Source organism: Zootoca vivipara, chromosome 7 (genome assembly GCF_963506605.1).
Source record: "Zootoca vivipara chromosome 7, rZooViv1.1, whole genome shotgun sequence".
Lineage (NCBI taxonomy): Eukaryota > Metazoa > Chordata > Lepidosauria > Squamata > Lacertidae > Zootoca > Zootoca vivipara.
The window spans coordinates 38645066-38669790 of NC_083282.1; the positions used below are offsets into that span (position 1 = coordinate 38645066).

Genomic DNA, 24725 nt, shown 5'->3' on the forward strand with positions numbered 1-24725 from the left:
GGTAGGGGCAACAGTGGCCAATTAAATATGACCGCCTGAAGATGGAACCACAGTAAACAGCCCTAGTAGATGGGGCATTTGTAGGTTAGAAAGCAGCATCAGAAGCCATTCTGACCACTCCCCTTTTTCAGGGAGGAGGGTTTTAAATTTGCAAGGCTCTTTTAATTATTGCAAATGGGGTCTGTAAGGCACTTTAGAACTCAAAATATTGAAGGAACGCAGGGGTGTGTTTGTATGAGCTGAGTGCTGCACCTCCATGGCATGACGACTCCCCCAATCTTTGCTAAACTACAGCAAGATACTGAGATCCCTCAGCCGTAACACAGGAGAGAATCTTTAGGCACTGGAACTTTTTCTCTGTGCTTAGGCAGGGGGGGGGGCATGTGGACCTCCCAAATCTCCCCAGTTGCATGGCCAGTGGTCAGGAAAGATGGGGGTTGTAGGTCCAGCAACAACTGGAGGTCCACGGGCTCCCCTTCCCTCCTGTAAAAGGTTATGGCTTAAGAATCCCAGTAAAGGGTCTTCTGGACTAACCTTATTTTCCTACTCTGTCTTGGACAGGCAACCTTGTTAACCATGGTTTGCTGGGGAGAGAAGGGGAAAACAAAACGTTTACAAAACAACAAGACTGGCCTGATAGGCACAATGCTACTTTAACATAGTAAATGGTTTTAAAAAAAAAATGGAATGACCCCTTCGAGGGGGAGAAGCTGAGCATACAATGCACAACATGGAGTCGTAGGAAACTTGTTGCACGAGTGGAACAGCTTCCATTTGCATAATGGGGCCTTCCCCCCCCCCACGCACCCTATATCTCTTCTGAGAGTTCCCTCAACCCTCTGCAGTAGATTTGGGGGCACCACAGGGCACATATGAAGGGGGGGCAGTCCCACTGCATATGCTCTCATGCAGTTACTTAGTTGAATATATCCATCCAAAATCCTGCTTTAGATACCAGGTTAAAAGTCTTAGGGGGGATACTCAACATTTATAGTTCAGAAGCTGCTAATTCCTGCAAAAGGGGAGTTGCTGGTTATACCTCAGACACCATGAAGGGGTTGAGGTCCCACAAAAACATGTCCTCTCCAAAGCTCCCATTCTTCTTTATCCCCAGCTTTTGAACAAACACTGAACAGTTCTTCAAAAACCATAGAAGTCAAACACGTTAAGTGAACGCATGTATGTGCATTAATATCACTTTGAGCTCAGAGCACTGCCCAATCCATGCTGTTTTCAGGAAACCTCTCTGGGTGGTTCACATCAATAAGGAGTATGGTTGGCCTACCCTGCAGTTTTGGGACAAGAAGAAACTTGGAAGGAGCCGATGCTGTCATACATCCTAAAGGGCTGGAAGTGGCTGGCCATACATATAAAAGGCAGATAGGGGAAGTATTGACTAAGCTACTGTCAACATCATTCTGTGGATGCATCTCAATTGGTATTGCTGAGAGGGCATCACTAGAACCATCTCCCCATAGTGAAGATGGTGGTACTATTGGCAAACTGATACACTGGGAGCATTCTGCTGAGGCCACCCCAAACGCTTTCTAGAGTCCCACCTGGAAGAATAACTTCTTCACCAGGGTGATGTTATGGGGGTGTGGTCTTAACACAGTAGTTCCAGGGATAGATAGTAAAGGGTGGGTGGGAATAGGCCTGTCACTTATAATTGGAACCATGCTTATCTTCCAAGAGTCTCTTTCTGCAGCAGATGGCCAGAGCTGCTGTTCCTTTGCCCCTTGGGCTGCTCAGGACGACGCACGTGTTGTCCACAGAATACGCCCCAAGTGTGTTGGGGCCATGGGACTGGGCACTGCATCCTGTCAAAGTCCAACCATCATCGCAAGTCACCATCACCTGTGATGGAGAAGGCAAGGTTAGTCAACACCGACAAAGATGAAAACCTCTAGATAAGGCAGCCCCAGAGGTAGCATCCTCAAATAAGCCTACTCATTCTCCCTTGCAGCCTCTTATACAGAGAATCCCACCCCCCTGCTGCCACTAGCCCTGGTTCAAGTACCCAAGCCCAAAGAAATGGACTCGCGGATAAAAGACCACAAGACCATTGTGTAGAAGGGCCTCATTGTCTTTTAGCCAAGTGAATGATAAGCCTGCAGGCACCCCCATCCCCGCTGTTGTCTCTCTTAGCTTGGGCATAGAGCAAATTCCAGTATTTGTGGTGAGTGGCCTCCACTTGAGACAAAAAAGTGATTAAACTCTGCCAGAGGTTGAAGCTAGGGCTTGAAAGAAGCTGTCTGTCATACCCAGCAGTAAGTTGTGGGATGCATGCTTCTCCAGGTCACAAATGGGCCCATGGACCCACAATGGTTGGTGACCCATGCCCTAAAGGAACGACACCCACATACCTTTGGTGTGTACTCCAGAGAAGAGTATTCCTGCACCTTGCACTCTAGGCTGGGCGCATGGCAGCAGGAAGCATGCACGGTTGCACCTGCCTGGCCGACACACTGGTCACGATGGCTTTCTGTCCCCAGTTCAGGTCTGATGCTGTCACTGAAATCTCCAGCCAGAGAATGAGAGCTGCAACCTGCCAGTTTAGATCATATTAGGGTATATGCTCAGTGACACGGGTGTGTTTAGATGAATGGAATCAGGGGTACAAGTTGATTTGGAGTGTTCACACTGCGAATCCCCATTTTTCTTTGTTCTGTTTGCTTTGGTTTATATTGCAGGTCAGAAATTAGCTGGGGTATGGAAGAGGTTTCTGCATCAGCACCACTTCCTGCTTGTCTGTCCCCACCCGCTCCAATTTCACGTCATCATCCTACCACATGTTGTCTTTTGCAAGAACCCAAATATAAACCCAGATCACCCGAATTGCAGTCCTTGAAAAGACCAAGCAGTAGTGGGGGATACAGCCTTGTCTGTTCAGACCTACTGAAAGGCCCGTTTCCACAAGCTATTTTGCCCACTTGGGTGTGCATGCACTGTATTGCTGATGGGCATTGTGCATGCATAGGCCATGTGTGCGGATGTTGCCACGACCATGCAAAAGGTTTACATGCTGTTTTAAGGATCCTTGACCAGCACTTTACTTTCCCTCTGCTTTTAAAAAAATAAACTCTGCTTATGTGGGTCTGGAGAAAGGTGCTCGTCAATTTCCAAAAAAATTCTATCCAGCTTTGAAGTATTCCCCAAGTGCAACTACCTTGGAAGTCAAATGGAATCCGTTCCAGAAGTCCGTTCAACTTCCAAAACGTTCAGAAACCAAAGCGGGGCTTTTGATTGGCTGCAGGAAGCTCCTGCAGCCATTTGGAAGCTGCGGAAGCCCTTTCAGACATTCCAGTTTCAAAGAAGGTTCGCAAACTGGAACACTCACTTCCAGGTTTGCAGCATTCGGGAGCCAAAATGTCCGAGTTCCAAGGCGTTTGGGATCCAAGGTACGACTGCACTTATAAACTGTTCCATTTTCATTGCTGGTAGTTATTAATTGTGCAAACTATGCAAGCCCAGAAAGAGTTGCATGCAAATGTTGCACAGTGGTCATAAGATGGCAGGTGGGAAAGCCCATGCCAACCCATACAGTGCAGTACTGATTGGGGCTGTGGGTGCATCAAAGTATAAGATCAGCAAGTGTTCCGCAACACATTATAATTGGCCACGTAAGTCTGGGTCCAGTAAGGGAGTCCTCTTCCCTGCACGGAACCTTCCTTGGTGACACTGAGCCCACGTGGGAAAGATGCTTTGGCACAACATTATGGATTGCATCCATCACAGCTGTCGTCACGTACCTGTCAAAACATGGCCGTCCTTGGTGCAGCTGACACTCTGCAGTGCTGCGCCCTCTGCAGTCTGCGAGTGGCCATGAACCTGGCAGTCTGCTTTGGGCCAAATGCAGCACCTGGCAATGGCATAGACGCCTTGGCCCCCAAATCGATTATGAGCCACACACTCCTTCTTGCCTCCGTTATCCTGGAATTTGGAAAGCACAGCAGTGAGACACAGGGAAGTGCCAGCAAGCCTCCTTAACCCACTGAAAAGCTCGTGTCTGCATGTCAAACAGGAACTCCAAAATGTAGCCTCGCCCCCACAGAACATCACCTCCATGCGCTCGCCTCGCCGCTTGCCATTCTTCGATAAGCTTGAGCAGCTGAACATTTCTTCATTGCTGTTGCAGCGGGCAGCAGCTATCGACTTGCTGGTTGACCCCGACGGGGGAGACCACACGGAACGACAGTACAGCTGCTCATCTGAAAGGAAGTGGCCCGTGGCCATTAGAGGTGCCTAGCAGTGCCCCGCAGAGTGCAGCTCTCCAGCCTGTTACGTTTTCCCTGGTCCAGCCAACTGGAGAACACGCACACACACACACACACGAGAACCATCACAGGGAGGTACTTGGGAACCACTTGAAAGTTGGGCTGCAAAAGTAGCATTTTGGAAGGCGGGGGTGGTGGTGGGGAGGGGAGGGGAACGTCAAATAGACCCTTGTCACGGCCTGTCAAAGCTCTTCTACAAAAGCATGAAGCCAATGAAAATAAGGATCACTCACCTGCTACCAGTTTAGAGGGAAGCCCAGCTACCCTGTTTGGAGTTAGTAACCTCTGGTCTTCTGGAAACCAAGCCTCATTGATGAGGTTTTTGCTGGAGAAGTGGATCAGCTTCTGCCTCAACTCGGTGATGGACAGGTCAGGGTTGGAGTTCAGAATCATGGCTGCAATTCCTATGGAAACGTGCATATTACTCTGCATTATTTGGCACCGGCTGTGAAATTAACAACTCAGTGTTTTGGCTCTCTGTGTGCGCAGCTTTTTAGATGGAGTTCACTTAATCATAAACAGTTGATCAGCTGTTTGGTAAGAAGTGAGGAGGCTGGATCCAGTTGTGTCGCTCTTCCACTCACCTGGGCATGTGCTTGAATCCCATTGAACTCAATGAGACATAAAAGTGCTTAACTTTGGCTGGATTGTACCCCGTAGTCCGTTATCCATCCAGGCTACTTAACTGAGTCTGATGCTCTTGTCAAAGAGAGACAAGGGGGAGAGGCAAACTCGGGCAAATGTCTGCTTTTTTAGAAGGGCCCCACAGAAGATACTTGGCCCAACACAACCATTCACTGTGGGCAGAGGGGTTCTCTGATGGGTGCACTGCTTTACTCTAAAGAGCTTCCCCATTCACTTCAATGGATGGAACAGCCAATTTATCCATGGAACGGAATGGCGCGCACACCCAGGTGGTCTTGGTCAGGATAAAGCAAACAGCAAGAACCACCTTCTGATCTGCAAATTGCTTTGTTATTCTTGGGCGTTTACTTCTGCCGATAATTCAGAATACAAATTATTCGGCCATCTGGTACTCCTTTCCTCCAGTATAGCCTAATCGGAGGGGTTATTTCTGTGTTAAGTAAATGCCTTTTCCTTTTCTCCCCTTCAAGCTGCATATTTCATTTCTTTAAAATATCTGTTTTTACAGTCGCCACAGGCACCCTCCAGGATGCACAGGAACCATTTAGTAAGGAGATGTGTTGGCAGCAGTTAACTCTTTGATGCATTCAGCCTTTGGCCCAGCAGCCCACGAGGCATGTCACTAACAGACCATGACACACATGCTGGCGTTCCCAGCTGCATCCGCACAAAGCTGCCACATGAGCCTGAGGAGCGGAGGAGGACGAGAGCATGCACATGTGCACATGCCGGGGAAATATTCTGTGGCGTAAAGGTCAGGCTGTCATTTCACATGGATGTGCCATGCCAAGGCCACAGCTTTCAGCCATCAAGGATCTGATGGGCCACAGGGCAGCTTCCCAGCTACTTACTTAGTTATTCATCAAAGTATTTATATGCTGCCACCCATCTCGTAAAATATCAGGCCAATGTACAACAAAATGTCCACCATGCAATATGAAACACCATTAAAAACCATTTCAAAATAATCATGAAAATGACTGGCTAATTGCCCCCAAAATTAAGCAGATGCACAGGTCTTCAAAATTAGAAAGCTATGGTGCTTGCCTAACTTGCTCGAAGAGTGTTCCACAGGATGGGACCAGCAACAGGACATGGTCAGCTTCTAGCTGAGTCCAGCCAGGCCTCTCTGTAACATGCCTGGAAGCACATGGGCAGCCAATGCAGATGTTTTAGCAGAGGTGTCACACGCGGTCTGCCATCTGCCTCCATTCTGCACCAGCAGGAATTTCTGGGCTAGGCCCGAGGGCAGCCCTACATGCAGCATATTGCAGAAATGCAGATTACCAATTCGTGAACTACAATGGCTAGGCTGACCCAAACCAGATACAGCTGGATGATACTGGATGAAGCCGGTAAAAGGCACACTTTAACCACAGGGGTGGCTTGTTTATTTATTATTTAGGAAATGTATATCCCAGTTTTCCTCTCTCGTTATGTAGGACCTAATAACACCAAGGTGTATCCTCTAATGCAGGGTTTCCAAAACTTGGGTCTCCTGCTGTTTTTGGACTACAACTCCCATCAACCCTAGCTAGTAGGAGTAGTGGTCAGGGATGATGGGAGGTGTAGTCCAAAAACAGCCAGAGACCTACGTTTCAGAACCCGTGCTCTAACGGGTTTGAAATGACAAATACATACTCGGGAGAAGCCCCCAAGCTGTGTACTTTAGAGTTCAATCCCAACAGGCAACAGCCCTATATGGAACCACCTATCTACAGAAGCCCTGACTTCTCAGGATTCAAATTCAGTTCATCAGCCCTCATCAAGTCCACCATTGCATTGAGGCGCCAATCCAGGGCTTGCACAGCCCCTCCTGTTTTTAGTTGTTAAGATGTAACGGAGCTGCGTGTCGTCAACATACTTGCGGCACCGCGTGCTCCAAAACCCCTAATGAGCACTCCCAACAGCTTCATATAGATATTAAATAGCATTGGGAGCAAAATGGCGCCCTATTGAGCTCCATAGCATTAGGACCAGGCCGAAAAGCACTTCCCCCGATGTTACTTTCCAGGCTTGAACACAAAGGTAAGAACAGAACCACCGTAATATAGAGCCTCCAACACACACACACCCCACTCGGTCCATCTAGGAGGAGACCAACCTTTTCAAAAGCAGCTGAGAGACTTGAGTATGAGCATACAATCTGAGTATGAGCTCTTCCACTATCTTGTGCTAAAGGAAATCCATCAGGGCAACCAAGGCTGGTTTAGTCTTGGAAACTAGGCTTGGACCCATGGAGAAGTCATGGGGTCCCTTTCACACTACTGCCAAATGCGAGATGATTCCAGTGGGTGCATTTACATCCAGGGCAGTGGGCTAGCTAGTGCAAACCCGACATCATGCATGTGCTTAATATGTGGGACGGGGACGGGGGATATCTATGTGGAAAAGAGCCATAGATGAAGCTGCGGAAGTGGAGGCATATCTGTAATTGCATGCAGCCCTGAGGGATGGGGGCCACTATGAGGAAAACCTCCATTAATTCAGTGTTCTTGGGTTTTGGTGACTGCTTGATGAGGTAAGAGAAAATGAGGCAGGAGAAAATATTTGCCTTTCACCATTGAGAATAGGAGGCTCAAAACGACAAATTCAAAGGTCACATCTGCACATTTAGCACACATTTAAAGCACACAAAATGACAGGAACCGCAGTTCACCTCTCACACAGAGCTACAATTCCCAGCATCCTTGACAAACTACGGTTCAGAGGATTCCTTGGGGGAAGCCATGTGCTCTAAATGTTTGGAGTAGATGTGATCAAAGACACACAGAGAGGGGCCGTGAGTCCGACCCCGCTGGGAGCTGAGCAGCGGTCACAAAAATTCTGCCATAAGGTTTTTACCTGCCACGTGCGCAGCTGCTTGGGACGTCCCACTCTGTGACGTGAAGCAAGTGGTGCAGTCGCTGGAGGCACCGATGATATCGTCTCCGGGGGCGAAAACGTCCACACAACGGCCAAAGTTGGTCCCCAAGGAGCCCATGGAAGCAGGCTGGTCCTGAACATTGGTGGCCCCCACTGTGATAACCTATAACGACACGAGACCTAATCATGGCTGGCGCGGAGCAAATAACAAAGACAAACTCCTAGAGGCGCAGAGGGTCTTAGATGACAGAAGCCATCGAATCCAATCTTCTACTCAATGCAGGAAACCTTCAGCAGGTGAGTGTCCGGCCTCTGCAAGCGACAGCCCACTGCCAACCGGCCTGAGCAATTAGTCCCACTGTCAAACCTACGTTTAAACTCTAGTGTATATTTAAACAGCACAAGCACAGGGTACAATGTCGATGGGAAAATTCCACCCAGAAACACCTGGAAGAAAGAGGTCCTGTCCAGCCCAGATGTTTAGAGCATTCTTATGCCGCTTCAATGGTTGTGGCTTCCCCCAAAGAATCCTGAGAACACTGGTTTGTGAAGGGTGCTGACCTCACAGAGCTACAGCTCCCAGCACCCTAACCAGTTTCCAGGATTCTCCACGACTGTTATCATCAAGTGGTATAATAGTGCCATAGGGAGAGAGCATGGTGTGGGTGTGACCAGAGACTCCAGAAAATGTGTGTGTGTGTGTGTGTGTGTGTGTGTGTGTGTGTGTGTGTGTTTAATGGCTTCTTTCCCAGTTAATTTGAACATTCCTCTTCAGCCAACTCTGTAAGTGGGCTGTGGTGTAGACCCTAGTCTGAGAATCACGACCCACAAGGCTAAGCGTCAGCCTCCCCCTCTTTACATCTGGAGACATTGTAGTCGCAGAAAGGAACGTGTGGCTTGGCCAAGATATCCACAGCAGGTTTTGAAGATGCAAGCAAAGAAGCGGAAAAATACCAAGGACTCAGGCCAAAATGACGATTTGCTAGATATATGATTTTCAAGTCTTAAGTGAATTTTATTCCTTTTACAGATGAGATGAAAACTCCAAGGCCAAGGCCCTGTTTTGATATTCTTCCTCAGCTAAATCTCTTAAGAGTTTCAAGGTCGAAGTGTACCAATTTTGTCAAAATAACTTACACTTCGACCTTGAAACTCTTCCTCAGATTTAGCTGAGGAAGAATATCAAAACAGGGCCTTGTCCTGGAGTTTTCATCTCATCTGTAAAAGGAATAAAATTCACTTAAGACTTGAAAATCATATATCTAGCAAATCATCATTTTGGCCTGAGTCCTTGGTATTTTTTCGCTTCTTTGCTTTCAAGTTCCACAAAGAACTCAAATTTCTTTAGGTTTTGAAGATACTGCATGCTCTAGTGCAGCGACTGAATCTTTCTCCAGCCGTAAGCTGCCCAGTCCTTGGTTTGGAGGATGCAGGTGGCAGCAGTCGCCCATCTTTCCATGCCTTGCCCTGGAGTGCTGATATTCCATCAAATGGCAGGTAGGCTAGCCCAGGTGTGTCCACCAGTCAGTACTTGGCAACCGCACAGTGGATGAGTGGCAGTTCCATGTGGCAAACTGTCACCATGGGAGAGCGCTGTGTTTAAAACCATGTGAAAGATGTACCCGTGATGAGATGATCTGGAACCTTCCTTGGGACACCACAAATAATTACTGGGCTACTTTACTACAGGCCTAGAACAAGGGAGCAAGCTAACCCTCTCACGTACCTCTGGTTCTGATGCCGGTGAATACAAGCAAGCGTCTTCCTTGTAGTTGCCCGCTGCAGCAATTATCACCACCCCCATCCGGACCATCAGGCGACAGGCCGTGTTCAGGATGTGGCTATAACCACCAGCCAAGGGAAGCAAGACAACCAGAGGGCTGTAGGGCTGGACATCCAGGGTCTTCTTAATGAACTCCAATCCTGTTGTGCGAAAAAAGGAAACGGACAGCTGAGTGTATCTCTCGCTCAAAAGAGAGGGCACAAGCGCACGTTTTTTCACAGTGTGTGCTTTGCCCTGTTTCCAAGTTGGGGAGACAAATCAGTAGAGCACATGTGAAAAGAGGGAAAGGAGCTTTTTGTACACACATCTGTCTTACCATGCAGAAAAGGAAGGAGAAGAAAACTCCTTGTTTTAAAGTTGGGAACCATGCAAGTGCAATGGACAAAAAAGTTAGCCCATGATAGTACCGTACAAAAAATAAAACAAAACAAGAAGACTTTTGTGGGACTTGAAAGACAAACATTTGTTATAGCAGAAACATTCCTGGGCTAGAGTCCAACGGACAGATCCATGCACCCATTGAATTGGGCTGTGGAGGTCAACATACGTCCAAGAAACTTCCACTAATTTCTTAAGGATTTCTTCTTTGGGGTCCTCAAATATGAAACCACAAAATAAGCTCGGTCTTTTTTTTATATAAATTAGATTTTTGACTGCATTCTCTCTCTCTCTCTCTTCCTTTTGTTTTTAAACCTGATCGGGTGCCAAACGAAGCGAGAGCTGAGTTCATAAAAACTGGACTGAATATCTGTCCGCTCAACCTAACAGGCTCCTCCCCCAGGCGATGGTGGATCAGCAACATCCAAAGTCTGGCTGGGATTTGACAGACTGGACTCCAGAGTTCCGCCCCTCTCCCCCCCCCCCGGCCTACAGCTGCTGCTTACTCACCCATCAGAGTGCCACTCACAGTGCCCTTCCCCTGGCAGTTGAGCACTCGGAGGCTGCTCACGCTGGCTCCTTTGGCGATGCCGGCATCCCTCCCACTCACAACGCCAGCCATGTGGGTCCCGTGGCTGTCACACTTGCTGGCCTGCCACAAAGCATAAAGTTCGCCATTTATCACCTGTTTCTGCCCCCCTCGCGCACACCATGAATGGCAATCCTTCACATCACCGGGTCCAAAACCACCCTGTGGCCTCTGCGTGGCTAAAGAACCGAGTGGTTCCGTTGCCTTTGACGGACATGAGGAAAAAAGAGAAACCCAAAAAGAATGTGAAGTGCTGAATTATATTACAGAATTCTAAATTAATTTTCACTGGAAACTATTTGGGAAAAGAACAACACTAGAATGTCAGGGGTGACCATCATATGTCATAATTCAGGACAGGAATTGATCAAATGCTACCATTATTGGGGGGGGGGAGAAGAATAAACGCTCCCAATGTAAAAGGGTATGCATGGTCAAAGGCCTGGAAATGATGCCTTATGAGGAACGGCTTAGGGAGCTGTGTATGTTTAGCCTGGAGAAGAGAAGGTTAAGGGGTGATATGATAGCCATGTTCAAATATATGAAAGGATGTCATATGGAGGAGGGAGAAATATTGTTTTCTGCTGCTCCAGAGAAGCGGACACGGAGCAATGGATTCAAACTTCAAGAAAGAAGATTCCACCTAAACATTAGGAAGAACTTCCTGACAGTAAGAGCTGTTCGGCAGTGGAATTTGCTACCAAGGAGTGTGGTGGAGTCTCCTTCTTTGGAGGTCTTTAAGCGGAGGCTTGACAGCCATATGTCAAGAATGCTTTGATGGCGTTTCCTGCTTGGCAGGGGGTTGGACTGGATGGCCCTTCCAACTCTATGATTCTATGATTCTATGACCATAATTTTGTCATTTCAAAGCTATCTTGAAATTCCATGCTGTCCAAAGGCCCCATTATTCACCCCTTCGCTAGACATTAAGCAGATCCAGGTTTTGTCACAAATATGAGAAGCTGGAATCCCCTTGATCCTTCACATAAGGAGTGATTGTCATTACAGATAAAAAGCAACTGAACCGCCTCTGGCCTACTTGCTCAACTGACACTTCCCGCTTCAAGAAAACGCCATCCCAGTGGCGCTGCCAAACGCAGTAATGGTTTTTACGAGGAATTTCCAACAGCAACAGAATAAGGGAACAAGTTGTCGGCATGAAGAGCCCACGTTAAAAAGCAGTCGTGAATGTTACGGGGGCCTCCCCTGCCATACACATAGGGAGAAAGCATGACAAGAGCCTATGCAGGGCGTGGAGCCTTTCAGATGCGGCGGCAATAACTCAGCGAAGCACAAAAACGTTGGTTGATAATGCCTGAACAAAAGCCTCACTGTGACTGAAGAATCCACAGGGTTGGATCAAGGGGGAAGCCTGCAGAAGGGGGCTGGCTGAAGCTGGCTTTCACACTCTGCCCACTTTTTGAGAGCCCCTCCACCTCCACCAAAACCTCTCCCTAGAGAAAGGGGACCCTGCTGAAAGGAGTAGGCTTTGGTGTAAAGGGCTAAGGGGGGATCCTCAGAAGTCAGGTGGAGGGAGCTCCTGTAAGGTGCTTCTGCTCAGTTTGCGGGGACTGTCCCCTTCCTCCTGAGCCCACTGCATCACATCTCACCCCATTCAACAAGGTTACCCCAACCCAAAGGAGTGGCCTTTCTGGGGTGGAAGCCCTCAGAGTTGAAAAGTCAGCTCCCACCAGACCCCTTCTGTGGACTTTCCCCTCAATTCAACCCACAAGAGGCAGGGTGAAAGCCCAGCCTCAGGTGTAAAATTGCAGCGCAAAAATTAGTTGGTATGAAATTTTTGGTTCCATTTTATTTGAAAAATGCTGCCCTGGACCCTACCTATCTCACTGGCTTTAATAATAATAATAATAATAATAATAATAATAATAATAATAATAATACTTTATTGTCACTGTACCACTTGTTTACAGTGAGATTAAACGAGCCCCCCTCCCCCCCCACAATCTCTCAGTCTTTGTTACACTCTCTGTGCTGTCGTACAACCACCAACCCCGAACATCAGCTGCAATGTTGCTGTCTTCCATTCAGCAGCCTCACGGCCCATGGGTAGAAACTGTTCTTTAACCTGTTGGTGCGGCTTATAATGCTTCTATATCTCCTGCCCGAGGGCAGGAGATTAAAAAGGTGCTGGCCAGGGTGTGAGTCATCCCTGAGAATGTTCCTCGCTCTTCTGAGGCAACGGTCTCCCGCGATGACATCTAGCGGACTCAGGGGACAGCCCACGATATTGTGTGCTGTTTTCACCATCCTCCGTAGGGACTCTCTGTCCATGGCTGTCAAACCAGCATACCACACCGTAAGACCTCTAAAGATTTCCTCAGCAATTGTGCCATTCAATCTGGAAATCTCCATGCAATGCACATATTTGAAACCACCTTAAGAGGCCATTCCGCCCTGGAGGAGAGGAAGAGACCCAATGGGAAGACCAGGACTCCAACATCTTGGTCAGAGGGAATCCGGTTGCAGTCAGGTCTGTCCACAAATGGCATCTCACTGGGATGCTAAAAGCACAATCCGCACCCACAATGGTGAGGGTCTGTTAAGAACTCACCCACTTCCCAGCGGTTGTGGGCATCCCTTTACAACGTACCGTGTTTCTCATATTATAAGACATGTCTTATATTTATTTTTTCCTCAAAAAAACACACTATGGCTTATTTTCAAGGGATGTCTTATTTTTTTTCCTCCTCCTCCTGCCGCGGCCGGCATTGCTGCTGCTCCTATCACTATGTCTTATTTTCGGGGTATGGCTTATATTCCTTGAATGCTTAAAAATCCTGCTATGGCTTATTTTATGGGTATGTCTTAAAATATGAGAAACAGGGTAACGAAGAAGTGGGCCTGAATAAACTGGCAGACTGAATTATACATGCTGCTGCCACAGAAACACCATAGCTGGTGCTTGATCCCACAAATCCCCTCCCTGGACTAAAGGTTTCAGGGCTGTGCTATAATAAATGTAGGGTTCTAGCAACGTCACTGGTAAAAGGGGAAGGTGGCAACGAAGTTGTCATTGCTCGTGAAGAGAAACAGAGCTGGCGTACCTGTCGGTGGAAGCGAGTGCCGTCTTCTTCTGGGACGTTCTCAAATTCGGTCATGAACACTCTGCCCTCGATCTCTCGGTGGTTGCTCTGGACCCCAGTATCCAGCAGATAAACTTCAACCAGGTCTCCTCTGTCTACAAAGAGGAGGCAGGCAGGCAGGCAGGCAGTGAGTGACGCCAAGAGGCAGTGAAGGCATTGCTCTCAACGCAGCATCCCAGCATGCCAATATACAATGAGGTTTATCTCGCCCAAGCAATTTATAAAGGGAGCTGCTCCAATTTTGTCTTATACGGAGCAGGCAGGAAAGGAAATGGAAGATTGGAGTTAACACGATTATCCTTTCTGTTCTGGTGATCAAAGGCAATACAAGCGAGTTAGCTGCTCTGTGTCGTAAGGCCAGATTTGCAATCTTCGGAAAGCGGAAATTGGGGTGGGGGAGAGTCAGTCTACTTCGCTATTTAAAAAGTGGCGTAGCCTATCCAGTAATTATTCGAGGCCTCAGCATTTAACCATCTAGTGGTTTTAACAGAAAACAAAAAGAGATATTCAGAAAATCCACTCTGCTTACTTTTAAATTTTGTTTCAATCAGAAATATGTGTATAATGAAGCACATGTTTTAATTTCTCCCCCTTCCCCGCTTCCTCCTCCCTTTCTATAAATTCTAATTGTTATTGATGCAAAATACCTGTTACTTTTGGTCACCCATCAAAGCAATCAATGCACGTTACTATATACAGTATAATCTGCAACAATTGTAATCATTTTGGCACAAACACTCTCATTTCATTCATTCATTCATTCAACTTATTAGTTGCTTGTCACCCAAAGGTCTCCATTTTGACACAACTTTGTTAATAGATTCAGAAACATTTATCTGAGTACTTATGGTGGTTTTATTTCCATTTTAAATTTCATGTAGTTGTTGCATGTCATATGCTCTAAAGTAAACAAAGATGTATCCCGATGCAATCATGTTGAACAGTTCAGAGAAGGAAATAAATAAAAACTATGTTACAAAAAGAAGATGTGCGTGTATATACATGCAGAGCAATTCAAAGCAACCCTCACACCAAGCCAGGTTGGCTGGGTGATTCAGCAATGCTGTTCCTCTGCTCATCTCCACTGGCTCAGCCCAGTCCTGCATCAGCATGGGGATGAGAGCCATACTGGCAAGTTATTCGCCAGCAGAAAGCCCCCAGATGGAGTGCTCCTGGGGAAAAGAGGGGCAGGACTAAGCCAGCCTGAGATCCACTGGATCCTGAGCTGGTCTCGCTAATGTCATGTGACGGTCTCAGGCCCAAATAGGGCTGCAAGGAGAGCAAGCATGTGAGACAGGGCCTTGTTGGTGGTGGCCCCACAGGACCGACGGAATGCAGTCCTGTGTGAATCACATAGTGGCAGACCAAACAACAGGTGATAGGTAGCGCCATTCCTCTACATAGGGTTTTGTTGTTGACTCCATAGACATTTGGCATCTCATGAGCACATGGTTGAACAGGAAGATCACTTACTGGGAGGATTATATTCAGTAGATCCGTCTTGCACAGGGACAATCCGGCCAAGGTTCCAGGGAATGCTCTGAGCAAACACATATGAGTCCTCTTCTATATAATCCACATGTGGTAGTCTCAAAGCCTGCACAAAAAGATGACATGGGAAGAACTGTGCAAGTCATGCAATAAATATCATCGCCATCATCCTACTCTTCTCCTAAAAGTATACAGAGCATATAACAGGAATGGGGGGATCTGTGGGCCTTCAGTTGTTGTTGGACTACAACTCCCATCACCCTGAGCAGTGGCCATGTTGGCTGGGGCTAATGGGAGCTGGAGTCCAAAAACATCTAACGGAATGTGGAAAGAGGCCATTTGTGTAATTTCCTCTTCTCCCTGCGGCTTCTCCCCCACCAATGAGAGAGCATCTGGAAATTCAGATTTATGCAATTAGTGCCCTGGAGCAACAAATCCACTTTTAAAAAGAAACTGGTTTGGAAAGTGACCAGGAAATGCACCGAAAAGTAGGTCAACATAGGATTAACATGCAGATGGTGTACACCGGCTCAAACAGATCAGGATGAAGGCTCAATAAAGACTGGATACAATCTAACCTCTGTGTAAGCCTTGTGCAAGCAAATCAGGATGAATGCTCAACAGGTGAACTAGAGGAGCCGTGAGTGCGGCCTACATTGATCTCAACAGAGTGATGTCACCACTGAGAAGGCTCTGCCCATCCAACCTTGTTCCATATTCATTCGGCAGCACAAGCAGAGCCTTCCTTCCCTGCAGGTATCAGAAGCCAGTCTGGCTGGTACTGAGGAAGCTGAAGAGACACGCTGGAATGAGGAAGCCTAGCAGGGTGGGAAGGTGCTGGAGATTTGGGGCAAGGGTAGGGATGAGAGAGGAAAATGAAAAGGGTGGTGGTGGTAAGGATAGGAGTGCAGCAGGCAAGGTGGAGGGGCTGAGAGCAGGACTGGGGAACCTTTGGCCCTCCAGATGTTGCTGGACTCCAATCCCATCAGACCCAGAAAGATGGCAGGACAGAGACCAAAGACTTCTCTTCTTCTCTATGCACAACACGCCCTCCTTACAGAATTGTGCAGGCTTCTATCTCATAAATGTATTCAACTATGCCTGATATCCAGCAACAACACTTGCTCCCATAACTGTTCTTGTGAGGCCATTCACCCCACTGGGCAAAAAGATTCCTGCATTGCAGACGGCTGGACTAGATGACCCTGGGAGTCCCCCCCTCCAGCTCTACAATTCTCTGATTCTATAATCTCTGATAGCTTTGTTTTTAATTTTCTTGCCATTCCCTATATATATATATATATATATATATATATATATATATATATATATATCATTTTTATTGCAGTTTCTGTTCACCCCCCCCCCTTCCCCAATACAGATTGGTATAGTAAAGATACAACACCGTAATATAAAACTAACAACTTTTCTATCTCCTATTTGCTATACCTGTAATGGCTTCCATTCTTCCTTTGCTGTCATTATAAAAGCAAGTTTTTGTACGCATTGATTATCCATTGTATTAATGATTTCAGACCAAAGTACAAACTTTACATTTCCCTTCATCCTATATAATAAAGTCCAAGTTTTCCCGTGTGTCCCTGGGTCACTGCGCATGGGCCCCAGGGATTGGACAGCAGAGACTGCACGCGCTCTCTCCCCCCCCCCCCCGCCTCCTTCAACCACCGCTCCCGGCCGGACACCGCCTCACTGCAGGGCACGTCAGGGAAGCGAGGGTGGAGGCCGGCGGAGGCCTCCTCCTCACAACCCTCCCTGGCCCGTAAGAGGAGCGGCGGGAGGCCGCGAAGCAGCGGCGGTGAGGTAGGCATTTGTGTCCCCTGTCCTTCCTGTCGGCGGCTGGAGGAGAGGAAGGAAGGAGGAGAAAGCAGTGCTTTCTCCTCCTCCGTTCCTGTCCCCCTGCCGCCGACAACAAGGACAGGTCCCAGGCTTCGGAGAAGCGCTGCGCAAGCGCTTCTCCGAACCCCAGGATTCTAGCGCCCGTTATTGAACGGGCTGAAATCCACTAGTTATTTCAATAAACATTCAAATTCATATATTCATATTTCTTGTACATTTGTTCCCGCTCTACTGTTCCGATTTTTCCTAATTTATGTTAATTCCTTTATATAGTTCATAAATTTCCCCCATTCCTTGTTGAATATTCCATTCTTGCCATTACCATTAGTGTGGTTGATAAAGTTATGCAGCTATTATTGAACTCAGCATTACGGCGGGTACTTAACAAATGGACAAAGATACACTCCTCCAATTCTGGATAATTCTAATAGCGATTCCAGTGTCTGACAAAATTCCTTCCACCGTCTGACTTCTAGCTCACATTTGCTAATTTCCCCTTTGCCACCATTTAGGGAGCCTTTCCTGCCTCCTTTTTTTTCAAAGCAGCTCAAACTCTTGTAGCGGCAAGTCATAAATTCTCCTGTGTGTGATCAGCGCTTGAGGCCTTTGTTGGTAAATATCTACTGCATGCTGGAAGCACTCCATCAACAGACTGTGGGAGAATCTCCTTGCTGCAGGCTAACTCTGTGGTCGCTGTCCCCCGCAAACATACACCAAGCACGCAAACACAATCGCAATCTCTCTCATGCTCCCACACAAATTCTAATCCTCTCGCCCATTCTCTATTTCGGTATGTGCATGCATGCGCACACATCCATCTGTGAGCGCTCCTGAATATTTTCCCTTCCACTTCCCTTATGCGTGTGCAGGCAAGCCTTTGCGACCGCAAGCACAGCCAAACAGAGGGCTAGAGATGCTCTCCCCTGCACCTGTCGCAACTTGCACATGGGTTTCTGAAAGAGAGAGCCGTGTCAACGAGTTGTTTTAGAAAACGCAAACCAGGAGTGTTTGCATTCTGCATCAGATTATTTCCCCTAAGCAGCGGCACACCTGGCATCCTCTTTGGTGTTGCAACGCTCGTAAGTTCTCTGATTCGCAGACTTTCACAGAGCTACCAGCCTGAAGCGTTATCTGGCACCGTAAGCAGCTAGGAAGCAATTAAGCAAACCTATTTGCCTCCACTGAGTCTAGCATCCCTTTGGGTTTCTCGAATGGCACCTGCCTTATCTGAAGATGATGAAATGTTTGGAAAGGACCAGTGAGTTATCAGTTGTCCTGTAAAAAGCCACAGGAGTCCATGCAAATATGCCCTTCTTGCGAATGAAAGGGGGAAAGCCCTCACAAAACACCTCCCGGACACTTCCCACGGGAACAAACAGGAAAGCTGCTTCTTATTTGTATCTTGCCAAGGAGGTCGGAACATTTGCGTGCCATAATCTCACAAAGTCAACATCGCATGCGCTCCTGCCCAACAAGAGAACGTCGTGGCTGAGCAGGGACCTGAAGCTGGTTTTCCCATCGCCATAACAAACCCAACCCTCTGAGCCAAAACACAACCAGGATGGTGTGGAAGCAGAGCGAAGCCAAGCTGCTCCTTCTGCCCCTGCCCCAGGAAGACAAGAGAGCAACACAACCACACGCCCTCCCCACTACTGGTTATGGGAATAACACTTTGAGATATTTATACAACAAGTAGAATTCACATGGTGTACTTGTTCAGTTTTGTTTACAGTGGAACCTCCGTGACGGAGGCATGTCTGCAACTTCGCATCCTGAAGCGCCGCGTCTGCGCAGGCAGGATTTGGCGCTTCTGCACATGCGCGAGCGGCAAAACCCAGAAGTAACCCATTCCGGTACTTCCGGGTTCCCTGCGATCCGCAACCCAAAAACACATAACCTGAAGCGTCCATAACATGAGGTATGACTCTACTCAAAACAACTCAAAACACCACTCAGTCAATCCTGGTCAATTTTGGCCGGTCACACATTGCCAGAAGACCCACATCATTGCCCCACGCAATGGAATGGGGACTTTGTGAAAGTTCACACAACAGAGATGATAAAAAAGATAACTGTAGGGGGGGGACCAGAAACAAACAGCAGACAGATGCACAAGTATCCCCCCCCCTAAAGTGTTTTGGGAATGTTTCTTTCTGCTCACTTAAGCATTCTGCTTGGTGCACCAAAAGAAGAGTCTGAAACTGAAAGAAATCTCACTTGAAAAAGAAACAGCTGTATACACACAGCTAGTTTTAACTAAGCAAAAGACCCCAGCAGATTCTACTCCGCAAAAGCCAAATTCTTAACCTCTTTTTCCCTTTACAGATGTTAGCAGCTGTTGAGATGATGATGCCTTGCTTTTACTAGCCAGATTTCTTCAAAATATCTATATTTGCTGTTGATATGGCATGGCACAAAATTTATTCAAACACAGCTTAGACAGCCATCTTTTACAAGATAGTCTTGCTCCATCCTTAGCAGGGAGGTTTCGACCAGATGGCCTACAAGACCCTCCCTCCCGGGGTTTGGGTGGCATTTGGCATGGCGCGGGCAGAGACTTTCACTTGCAGAATGGGTCTTCCCCTTCTCCCCCTCCTCTTCCCCCAGCATAGCTCCCCTACACCTCTCAAAATCTCTCCAACCCCCTAGAGCAGATATTGGAGCTGTGGGGAGCCAACAACGCCCATTCCACTGGTGGAACCCCCACAAGGTATATCTTATGCTGCATTTGATCAAACTGTAGTGCTAGGGGAGCCTTGGATGAGAGACATGCTAAGATCTGGATGTAACTAAGTACCTATTGTGCTTGTAAATACTGCTGGGCTATGTCAGGGACCAGGAGAAGGAGATAGGAGACTGATTTGGAACTAAGGGGAGACAACAGGACTGGTGGGCCTGCCTTTTCCCAACTTGTAAGTATACTTTTGACAATAAAGAGTTTCTTCCATACTCTGGGCATTCCTGATAGCACCGTGATGAACTATAACTCCCCGCCCATAGGCCATGCTGGCTGGGGCTGACGTGGGACCGAAGCACATCTGGAGAGATTGTGAGTTCCCCAGCCCCGATGCAGAAAGGGGGACTTACCATGTGCAGCACGTCGCTGCTCATCTTCACGAGAAAGCCCTGGAACAGGTCCTCAAAGAGATGCAGGATTTTCGTCAAGTAGCCATGCCTGGCTGCTCTAGCCTGCAGGCGCTTGGCGGTCCTTGACGTCTGAGATTTGTGGGTTTCCTCCTTCAGCACCACAATGTATTGCCCTGGCAGGCGCCACAAGTCCTGCATTTAGACAAAACAGAAGTAGAGAGTCGGTAGATGATTTGCAGAAGCGCTTGCCCCACTAGGAGGGGGTGTGGCGCAAACACAGGGTGGGGCTCTGGTGCCCTCAAGAAAGTGTGAGATTCTGCTCCCAATTCATACTGGGCATTGTCTCTTCTGCAAGCTCACTGCTCTGCCTGCTTCTTTTGACATGCACATGAAATGAGCCAGTGGTGTGGCGGAGAAGGAGCAGAGCGCCACTGATTTCACAGCAGGAATGGCAGCGACACCCCCCCTGGGGGGGGGCTCCTCTGCGTGCCAACCAAATAAAGCTTTTCTAAAAGAGAAAATGACCAGATAACCAACCACCCTCTATTATGGCTAATCCAAATAGTGAGCAAGCTTTAGAGGTCCACCAGAATTCTTCAACAGGCTGCAAACTAAGCAAAACTTGGAAAGGGGGCCCTGCATTTATCCAAAAATCATTTTTGCTTTATAGCCTTAGAAGAGATGTGGCAGGGGTGGGTGTGCTGTCACGAAGAGGGCCTGCACTTCAAAATTAACTACTGCACCACTGTATTTAACACCGAAAGGAAACAGATTCCACTCAACCACTCCTCTGACTTAACCATTTTTGGCTCAACACAGCCACTTTAAGAAGTAAACAACACCTTAGAATCATAGAATCATAGAGTTGGAAGAGACCACAAGGGCCATCCAGTCCAACCCCCTGCCAAGCAGGAAACACCATCAAAGCATTCTTGACATATGCCTGTCAAGCCTCTGCTTAAAGACCTCCAAAGAAGGAGACTCCACCACACTCCTTGGTAGCAAATTCCACTGCCAAACAGCTCTTACTGTCAGGAAGTTCTTCCTAATGTTTAGGTGGAATCTTCTTTCTTGAAGTTTGAATCCATTGCTCCGTGTCCGCTTCTCTGGAGCAGCAGAAAACAATCTTTCTCCCTCCTCCATATGACATCCTTTCATATATTTGAACATGGCTATCATATCACCCCTTAACCTTCTCTTCTCCAGGCTAAACATACCCAGCTCCCTAAGTCGTTCTTCATAAGGCATCGTTTCCAGGCCTTTGACCTTGTTAAACACACACACATAAAGCAGCACAATCTTTATTTGCGTAGTGAATGACAACTAAGAATTGATGTGATTTTGAAAGTGAAGGAAAGATGTGCTGGTTGTTTTTCCAGTTCAAAATCTCTCCCTCCTAGCCAATTCCACCCACAGATATGGATACAAACATATGGAACTTTATAGAAGAAATAGCAGGAGCAGGGAGAGATTTTGAGTGAGGAAACTGACCAGCAGAGAAAGGATTGTGTAAACACAAGCTCACACACCTCTACTAAAAATCTGCTTTTTATTTTTATTTGTTTTATTTAAAAAATGGGAGTTTGTTGCACACATCGCCATGTAATGTATAATCTGCCCCTTAGGAGGAAGCTGATTCTGTACCGTATATCAAAAGCAACTATGAGAAAGGGGGAAGGATCATCAGGGATTTTGTGAAGCAAATCTTGCTGAATCCAGCACAAATTATTCTCCCATCTTCTAGTCAATTGCACAGGGCTGAGATGAATGGGACATGGGAGATCCAGAATCAGACCTCGCAACATCTTTGCTTAAAAGCAGTCACATCCTCCGATTTGGACCAGGGTTGGATCCTGAGTGAATTGGGGCGGGGGAGCTTCTTCTCTGCACTGTTTCCATTATTTAAATTCTCCACCTCCCAGAAGCTGCTATTTAGCTGTGGAGTGGGGTGGGGGTGGGAGAGACATAAACCATTACTGGATGTGCTTTCTCTCGTCTCTGTGGCAGCGCTGGGGAGAGGAAATTTAAACTGGGGAAAATGTTTAAAAACCTGTCTTTCAGCACTGATCCAAAACATTTCCCCACCCCACCTATAAGTGCTTCTTAAGATGCTGGGAGATCCAATTATAGATTTCCTGCATTGATGATGTATAGTTGCCCTCCAAATATTTTAGCAATCTCCATTTGTCTTCCTTTGTCTTTTCATTTTTCACACCCCTCTACACTGTTCTTTTTTTTTTTAAGAAGCCAAAAACAAAATCCAGTGACCCACTTTTTTTGGGGGGGGGGGTGGACTGGGAGAAACCTGCATGCACATCTAGGAAATCCCAGTGCTGACTGCTCACCGCTTCCAGTATTGACCACCTGGTTCGTCGCTGGGCAGACTCCACCTCTAAAAGCAAGGGAGGAGAATCTGAAAGAACACCTTGGCTCTTCCTGATACTCCCTTGCAGTGAGAGGAGGCAGGTCAACCGTGCACCCTGCCAAGGCAAGGCAGCAGATATTCTCTATCACGGCTGAAGCTTGCAACGCAGGTGGACCACACGAAGGCATCCAATCAAAATAGGCAAGGCTCAGAAGTGCCCCAAAGACAAAAGACAGGCAATACAACACAGAGTGCCAGGAGAACAACCCTTGCATTTCCCAACCACTCCCTGGAAGACAGATCTTTCAACTCACATGCAAGACAAAGCAGGCATTTTTTAAAAAATGAATAGTTCCAATAAAAGGCATGTCACCCGAGATCACAAGACCTTAATAGGCAGGTCTACCTTTCAGCAGGCGAGGAGGTTCTGAGTGAAGGCAAAAAATGCAACAGGTGTGCACTCGTTGCAAAACATCCTGGAAGCCTTTAAGGCATGCCCAACGTTACAGTGAGTGGTATATGACTGGTGCCTGGCCAAATTTCCCAAAATGGATTCTTCATAAAGCCTCTTCCTCCTGCTGCCTGAACGTAACATTTCAAATGTCCTTTCTTCAAGAGACAACCTCCCCTCTCCCCCCCAAAAAAGAGAGCATTAGAGTTCCATAGAGGAATGACTTTCTAAGGAAACAGAATAGGTCCAAAATAACCGGGGGGGGGGGTATTGGGCCCCTGTTCCCACAACAGCCTTTGCTTCTTGAATGATGGTGGTAATACACCCATCCCAGGCCCTGACCTACCGCGGGTGTCTGAATTTGGCAGCAGAAATCCCAAAGCATGCATTAGTCTCCTTCCAAATGGGGAAAACAAGGGGAAGGGGTTGGGGAAACAGTGCCACACAAACAGGGCTCCCATGAAAATGTTTCTGAATGCCAGAGCCGTGCCCAGAAACAAGTGAAGCTGACTATAATGAGGAGAGCAGCCTGGGGCATGTGCAAAGAGATAATGTGCAGAGAGATGATTTTCCTTCCCAGCGCCCAAGAAAGCACAGCCCACTTAGGAAGCCGCCTCAAACTGAGTCAGACCCTTCTAGCTCAGGGTTGCCGGCACGGAGTGGCAGCTGCCCTCCAGGGTTTTCACGCAGAGAACAATTCCCAGTCCTGCCTGGAGATGCTGGGGTTGAAAGCAGGCACGCAAAGCACAAGCCCTTCCTTCCCAACAACGCACGCTCGGTTTCAGGTGTGTGTGGGGGATTTCCAGAGGGCAGGGAGCAAGGCAGCGCCAGGCAAGACCCTCTCTGGTTTAGGGACTGACGGCTCGCAAGCAAAGGAACGAGCATCTGTGCAATGCGAACCCGTGGCCTCTATGGGGTCCTTTGGGCAATCCTTACATTGCCATCCCATTCAGAAGTCGCTGGAGCTTATACTCCCGGGCAACTGCAGCCTAAGGTCCCAAGCTTTAAAAAAATAATCTATTGGATGTGTTTTTTCGGCAGTCAAGAGGCATATATACATTTTATGAAAAAATCAATAAGCTCCATTGCAGCGCTTAAAGCTACTTTTGCATGGGAGCCAGCCAGGGGGCTTTCGCGGCCGCCCAAACCCTGCCTGCCTGGGATCTTCAAACCAGATCCCGAGCCTCGGAGGACGGAGGTGCCCCTCCAGGCCCAAGGCGAGTGGGAGAGAAGAAGCAAGGGCACCAGCCAGAGCCGGAGCCTTCAGAGTCCCTCTGGTCCTCCTCTCCGCCACGGTCACCTTATTGCTCCGATGGAAAGCGGCGGACCCGCTCCGGTATTTCCCAAAGTCGGCCTGGCTCTCCTCCTCGAAGGCGAAGGACGCCACCAGGTCGTCGTCCTCGTCCGGATCGTCGAGGTTGGCGGCAGCCGGAGAGAGAGCGCCCAGCAGGAAAAGCAGCAGCAGCAGCGGAGCGCGCAAGCAGCGGCCGCCCATCGTGTCCCCTGCTTGGGAAGAACGCGGGAGTCTGCAGACCGAGAAGAACCCGCCGTGCGCGGAAAGTCTCGGCTCTGGAGCGCAGCGCGGCGCCTAGAACCCGGCGCAGGCGGAGCCTAGAACCCGGCGGGACCCTGCACTCAGCGGGCTACTGGCGCGAGCTGCCCTTGGCGCGGCCGCAGTTGCACCGGGCGAAGGATCAGCAAATGGGAATCGCATCCCACAGCTCGCTTGCTGGCTGCCGCGCGCAGAGACACACACACCCCTCGCCCGCTTCTTTCTCGCCGTTTCGACTTTCCCTCCTCCCCTTTGCCTTTCCATGTGCTCCTCTAAATCTT

The 24725-nt window shown here is 48.1% G+C and overlaps 1 protein-coding gene across 1 annotated transcript; it reads right to left on the minus strand.

Annotated features, from left to right (window-relative positions):
- On the minus strand, positions 1-24725 carry PCSK9 (proprotein convertase subtilisin/kexin type 9). Its single transcript, XM_035123915.2, has 12 exons — positions 24193-24725; positions 20077-20268; positions 15115-15238; positions 13603-13736; positions 10459-10600; positions 9514-9710; positions 7767-7950; positions 4511-4681; positions 4063-4211; positions 3753-3933; positions 2367-2548; positions 1-1857 (listed from the first exon to the last, which is right to left on the minus strand). The coding sequence occupies exons 1-12, from the start codon at positions 24385-24387 to the stop codon at positions 1660-1662; spliced, it is 2049 nt and encodes a 682-aa protein (XP_034979806.1). The 5' UTR covers positions 24388-24725; the 3' UTR covers positions 1-1659.

Excerpts from the sequence above, each read along its gene's own strand:
- PCSK9 (XM_035123915.2), bottom strand. The coding sequence starts at position 24,387 with ATGGGCGGCCGCTGCTTGCGCGCTCCGCTGCTGCTGCTGCTTTTCCTG. Across the intron at positions 15,239-20,076 it reads GCAGCGACGTGCTGCACATG|GCTTTGAGACTACCACATGT; the intron begins GTAAGTCCCCCT and ends CTTTTTGTGCAG. Across the intron at positions 2,549-3,752 it reads GGACGGCCATGTTTTGACAG|GTTGCAGCTCTCATTCTCTG; the intron begins GTACGTGACGAC and ends CTAAACTGGCAG.